The 6657-nt window shown below is 47.4% G+C and overlaps 1 protein-coding gene across 1 annotated transcript in view; it reads left to right on the top strand.

Annotated features, from left to right (window-relative positions):
* Positions 1-5626: 5626 nt before the first annotated feature.
* The window catches only part of hadh (hydroxyacyl-CoA dehydrogenase), a 41731-nt gene continuing 40700 nt past the window's right edge, over positions 5627-6657 (top strand). The window contains exon 1 of the mRNA XM_033022113.1: positions 5627-5834. Coding sequence (XP_032878004.1) covers positions 5724-5834 — 111 coding nt within the window. The 5' untranslated portion in view covers positions 5627-5723. The remainder of the gene's footprint in view (positions 5835-6657) is intronic.

The raw sequence follows: 6657 nt of genomic DNA, 5'->3' as shown, positions 1-6657 counted from the left end.
GAGTGGTGGCAGCCTCGCCTGCAGCTGTTTGTTTTTCACCCTTTTTTTTATTTTTAGTGTTAAAAGTTTTGTTCTGGAAGCCGTTTAGTCTTTTTATGTGGGGGGAAGGGGGAAACAGTTTTTTCCTGTCCCTACCTGTGCGAGGTTGCGTCCTTCCTCTGAGCCGCATCTTCGCCCCCTCCTACCACCTGGATTGGCGCGGTCTTTTTTCCTGCCGGAGACCACCCAGAGCTTCGAGCTGCAGCTTCAGCGGCAACACAGCAATGATTACATTCTGTTACAGTTACATTCTGTTTGGTTGTTTGTTTGTTTGTCTTTTTGCACAAAGTCCGCGAGCATTGCCACTTTTCATTTCACTGCACATCTCGTATGTGTATGTGCCGAATAAACTTGACTTGACTTGAGGTACCATCGCGGAACAGAGCGATGCCCGAGTCCAGAACTCCGGAGTGCAGGGACTGCCGATTTTAACATCGTGGAGCTGTGGTCTGCGGTGGTTCCAGCCACAGTGGCGCGGACTTTAAACACCGCGGAGCCTGGGAACTTTTCGCCGAGATCGCCAGTGTTGGAGCTCAGACCAGCACGGCCTGTGGACTTCGGGAGCCACGGTCTCCGGTAGCAAGCGGCCGTTTCGGAACTCCAAGCCGCTGAGAGCATTCTTCCGACGACGGAATTCCATCATCTCATATATGTGACAATAAATGTCCTTTGTCCTTGTCCTTTGTTTTCATACAAGGAATTTGCCTTGGTGCTTTGCTCGCAAGTAACAATGTGCAGCACTCTCCAGACATTGATTGACTGGGTGAGACTAGACCGGCATGGTGGTGCAGCGGTAGAGCTACTGACTTACAGCAGCAGAGACACAGGTTCGATCCTGACTACGGGTGCTGTCTGTATGTTATCCCTGTGCCGCATGGGTTTTCTCTGGGTACTCTGATTTCCTCCCACATCCCAAAGTGTTTTGAGTGGGGGCGCCGTCGAGTATGGCTGCCCAGCCCGCAGCTGTCCGTCCTTTCACCCTTTTTTTAACATGTTAAAAGTTTGCTTTTGGAGGTCCAATTCTTTTTTATGTGTGGGTTGGGCAGGGAAACTGTATTTCTCGGTCCCTACCTGGTCGGAGTTGCGGCTTTTCTCCAAGCCGTATCTTCGCCCCTTCCTCGCGGCCTACCGGGACCTGCCAGAATCTTCAGCTTCGGCGGCGGCGCAGCGCTGAAGCACCATCGCGGAGCGGGCGATGCCTTACCCGGGTCGCCGTGGGGTAAGCTCCGGAGTGCTGAGATCGGCGACTCCAACATCGCGGAGCTGTGGGGTCTGCGGAGCGTCCAGCCGCGGCGGAGCTGAACTTTAAACACCGCGGAGCCTGGGATCTCTTGCCGAGATTGCCAGTGTCGGAGCTCCGACCAGCGCAGCCTGTGGACTTCGGGAGCCGCGGTCTCTGGCAGCAAGCGGCCATTCCAGACACTCCAAGCCGCTGAAGAGAGTCCTCCTGACATCGGGCCGCCGTTGCGGCGACCTAAAATAGGCCCCGACTACGGGGTGAACAAGCGGAGTGGACTGGACTTTGTTGCCTTCCCTCACAGTGGGAACCATGGTGTATGTGACAATAAATGTCCTTTGTCCTTCAACTTACAGGTTTGTAGGTTAATTGGCTTCTGTAAATTGTAAATTGTCCCTAGTGTGTATGGTAGTGCTACTGTATGGGTGATCGCTGGACAGTGCGGACTCGGGGGCTGAAGAGCCTGTTTCAAGAGTTTTGTTGTCATATACAGTGGCTTGCAAAAGTATTCATACCCCTTGAACTTTTCCATATTTTGTCACGTTACAACCACAAACGTAAATGCATTTTATTGGGATTTTATGTGATAGACCAACACAAAGTGGCGCATAATTGTGAAGTGGAAGGAAAATTATACATGGTTTTCAAATTTTTTTACAAATAAAAAACTGAAAAGTGTGGCTTGCAAAAGTATTCAGCCCCCTTTACTCTGATACCCCTAAATAAAATCCAGTGCAACCAATTGCCTTCAGAAGTCACCTAATTAGTAAATAAAGTCCACTGTGTGTAATCTAATCTCAATATAAATACAGCTGTTCTGTGAAGGCCTCAGAGGTTTGTTAGAGAACATTAGTGAACAAACAGCATCATGAAGCCCAAGGAACACACCAGACAGGTCAGGGATAAAGTTGTGGAGCAGTTTAAAGCAGGGTTAGGTTATAAAAAAATATCCCAAGCTTTGAACATCTCATGGAGCACTGTTCAATCCATCATCCGAAAATGGAAAGAGTATGGCACAACTGCAAACCTACCAAGACATGGCCGTCCACCTAAACTGACAGGCCGGGCAAGGAGAGCATTGATCAGAGAAGCAGCCATGGTAACTCTGGAGGAGCTGCAGAGATCCATAGCTCAGGTGGGAGAATCTGTCCACAGGACAACTACTAGTCGTGCACTCCACAAATCGGGCCTTTATGGAAGAGTGACAAGAAGAAAGCCAGGGAAGCTGGTCAGAGTTGATGGGAAGATGGATGGAGCCAAATACAGGGCAATCTTGGAAGAAAACCTGTAATCTGCAAAAGACTTGAGACTGGGGCAGAGGTTCACCTTCCAGCAGGACAACGACCCTAAACATACAGCCAGAGCTACAATGGAATGGTTTAGATCATGTGTTAGAATGGCCCAGAAAAAGTCCAGACCTAAATCCAATTGAGAATCTCTGGCAAGACTTGAAAATTGCTGTTCACAGACGCTCTCCATCCAATCTGACTGAGCTTGAGCTATTTTGCAAAGAAGAATGGGCAAAAATTTCAGTCTCTAGATGTGCAAAGCTGGTAGAGACATACCCCAAAAGACTTGCAGCTGTAATTGCAGCGAAAGGTGGTTCTACAAAGTATTGACTCAGGGGGGCTGAATACTTTTGCATGCCACACTTTTCAGTTTTTTATTTGTAAAAAAATTTGAAAACCATGTATTATTTTCCTTCCACTTCACAATTATGCACCACTTTGTGTTGGTCTATCACATAAAATCCCAATAAAATACATTTACGTTTGTGGTTGTAACGTGACAAAATGTGGAAAAGGTCAAGGGGTATGAAAACTTTTGCAAGCCACTGTATGTCCCAGATAGAACAATAAAATTCTTACTTGCAGCAGCACAACAGAATATGCAAACATAGTACACTGTAAACAATATAATAAACGAGGAAAAAAAGCTCAGTGAGCGGAGATAGACACATACCCACATTTCCATATATATATATACATATATTATACTTTTTTGTATATATGTGGAGGTTGTAGTGTTTAATAGCCTAATGGCTGGAGGGAAGAAGCTACTCCTGAACCTGGACTTTAGAGTTTTCAGGCTGTATCTCTATTGTCAGTTTTCTGCCCTATATCTCTAGTCTAAAGTAAAGCTTTTCACTATACCTAGTGCTATACTATACTAGATCACTATACTATTCTATAATCACTATACTAGTGCTAATAAATAAACTAAAGTGTACCTCAGCACACATTACAATAATAAACCTCGAAACATTCTGCGTCTGCTTGTCTGTGAGATACATATCCTCCTTGTACACACTTGGCAAACCTCAAACGTACTGCCCAACGCATGTGTTGAAGGTCTGCAAGGAACCCAGTGGGAGAGGGATCATCTGATGTTGGAACCTCTTCTCCTCGGAGCGGCGTTCCCGTTTCACAGCGCCAGAGATGCGGGCTTATCCTCCCTCCAAAGTCATACAGGTTTGGAGGTTAATTGCCTTTGATTAAAATGGTAAATTGTCCCTAGTGTGCAGGATAGTGTTAGTGTAGGGGGTCGCTGGTCGGCGCGGACTCGGTGGACTAGTTGGCCTGTTTCTGCGCTGTATCTCTAAACTAAACTTCTGAAGAAGCTGGGAGTCTGAAGAAGGATCGCGACTGGAAACGTCACCCATTCCTTATCTCCAAGGGTGCTGTCTGACCCGCTGAGTTACTCCAGCATTTTGTGTCTTATCTTCAGTGTAAACCAGCATCTGCAGTTCCGTCTTACATACTCAAGCTGAGTTGAGTTTATTTTTTTTTAATGTCAAAATAAACTTTATTCAAAGAAAAAAATATGTACATAGAAACATTGAAAATAGGTGCAGGAGTATGCCATTCGGCCCTTCGAGCCAGCACCGCCATTCAATATGATCATGGGTGATCATACAAAATCAGTACCCAGTTCTCATGAGCTAAATCTAACTCTTGAAAACATTTAGTGAATTGGCCTCCACTGCCTTCTGTGGCAGAGAATTTCAGATTCACAACTCTGGGTGAAAAAGTGTTTTCTCATCTCAGTCCTAAATGGCCCACCCCTTATTCAAGTCAAGAGAGTTTATTGTCATGTGTCCCTTAAAGTGTGACCCCTGGTTCTGGACTCATTCAATATGGGAAACATTGTTCCTGCATCTACCCTGTCCAATCCCTTAATCATTTTACAGGTTTCTACAAGAGGAACAATACAGGAACCCTGCAGAAAATTCGTCCCACATTCTTGGAGGCTATACTGTACTCGTATTCTGTACTGTATTCAATGCTGTATTCAATATACTGTATTCAATGCTGTATTCAATATACTGTATTCAATGCTGTATTCAATATACTGTATTCAATGCTGTGTCCAATATACTGTATTCAATGCTGTATTCAATATACTGTATTCAATGCTGTATTCAATATACTGTATTCAACGCTGTATTCAATATACTGTATTCAATGCTGTATTCAATATACTGTATTCAATGCTGTATTCAATATACTGTATTCAATGCTGTATTCAATATACTGTATTCAATGCTGTATTCAATATACTGTATTCAATGCTGTATTCAATATGCTGTATTCAACGCTGTATTCAATATACTGTATTCAATATACTGTATTCAATGCTGTATTCAATATACTGTATTCAATGCTGTTTCACAAATCACACAATCTTACCCCACACCGTTGTCATTTATGTGCCCCCCCCCCCCCCCCCCCCCCCGGTGTGAAACCCCATCCCCGTCGCTGAGTTACTCCAGCATTTTCGAGTCTATAATAAACTGGCCTCGCCTCCCGCACAGGGACTGACGGCCGGGACAGGACAGGACAGGGCGCTGCTCCACCCCGGGCCGAGTGGACACATGAAGTGTGTAAGCAGGAGATGCAGGCGCTAGTTTAAACCAAAGATAAGACACAAAGTGCTGGAGTAACCGAGCGGGACGGGCGGTGATTCGGGTGGAGACCCGTCTTCAGTCGACTGAAGAACCGACGCGAAACGTCAACCCGCCGCCGCTGCCCAGAGACGCCGCCCGTCCCGCTCACTTACTCCAGCATTTTGTGTCTTAAACTAGCGCCTGCAGTTCCTTCTTACACACATGAAGCCCCGGCCCCGACTGACACGGAGACGCCTCACCTCCCCTCCCTCCCCTCCCTCCCCCAGCCACCAGGAGCAATGATCTTTGACCAGGAGCGCAGCTTCCTCCGCTCCTCCCTCCCTCCCTCTCTCCGGCCTCCTCCCTCCCTCCCTCCGGCCCGGCCTCCTCCCTCCCTCCCTCCGGCCCGGCCCGGCCTCCTCCCTCCCTCCCCCCCCCCGCCCGGCCTCCTCCCTCCCTCCCTCCCTCCGGCCCGGCCTCCTCCCTCCCTCCCTCCCCCCGCCCGATGATCGGCACCGCAGCTGCCGCCGGCCCTGACACCCACGGCTCCCTCTCGCCGCCATGGCGTTTTTCACTCACCGCTTCCTGCGCTCCATGTCTTCCACCAACAGCCTGGCCATCAAACACATCACAGTGATCGGTGGCGGGCTGATGGGCGCTGGCATTGCCCAGGTAATGGCGCGGCGACCGTTGACACTCGGGGGCGGCAGCTCCTTCTCCTTCTCTCCCGCTCCCCTCCCACCTCTCCTTACCCCCCTCTCCCTCTCCCCCTCTCTCTTCTCCCCACTCTCTCTTCTCCCCCTCTCTTCTCCCCTCTCTCTCATGCCTTATCCCTCATTCATCCCTCTCTCCCTCACTCTCCTTTGCAAACTCATGCACGGTTTTCAGATTGCTGTCTGCTTTGCTGAAATCCCAAACTGTTGCAAGTGCAGGACCAAGAATCTGCATTCCTTAAAATGGATTAATTAATGAATAAAAACACTTGCATCATGAGAGCACAGCTTTACATGGGTAGGAAAAGTTCAGAGGTATTAGGGTCTAATGCAGGCAAATGAAACTGGTGTAGATGGTGCATCTTGGTTTGCATGCGAAAGTTAGGCTGAAGTATGTTTCCATGCTGTATAACTCTTGAGCAACCCTGTTTGAAATTAAAGATTCAAAGTCTCACTGAAGGTCCATTAATTAATAACCACATTTTAAACATGGAGTTTATTTAACCTTTGACCTAAGGCAGTATGTGACTGCAGATTGTGTGCATATCCAGTGAAAGCCAGGAAGGGCACGTAGCTATTAATATTGGGATTAAACAGAAAACAAATATCAGTCTGAAGAAATATTCGATCCAAATCAACGTTTGTCTATTCCTTCCACAGATGCTGCCTGAATCTCTGAGTTCCTCCAGCACTGTGATTTGCTCAAGATTCCAGCCTCTGCAAATCCTTGTGTCAGCTAAACAAAATGGCTAGATGATGTGTGTAGGGAGGAACTGCAGATG

The sequence above is a fragment of the Amblyraja radiata genome, chromosome 1 (genome assembly GCF_010909765.2).
Source record: "Amblyraja radiata isolate CabotCenter1 chromosome 1, sAmbRad1.1.pri, whole genome shotgun sequence".
Taxonomy (NCBI): domain Eukaryota; kingdom Metazoa; phylum Chordata; class Chondrichthyes; order Rajiformes; family Rajidae; genus Amblyraja; species Amblyraja radiata.
The sequence above is the reverse complement of the archived record's forward strand: the minus strand, read 5'-3'. Positions and strand labels throughout refer to the sequence as shown.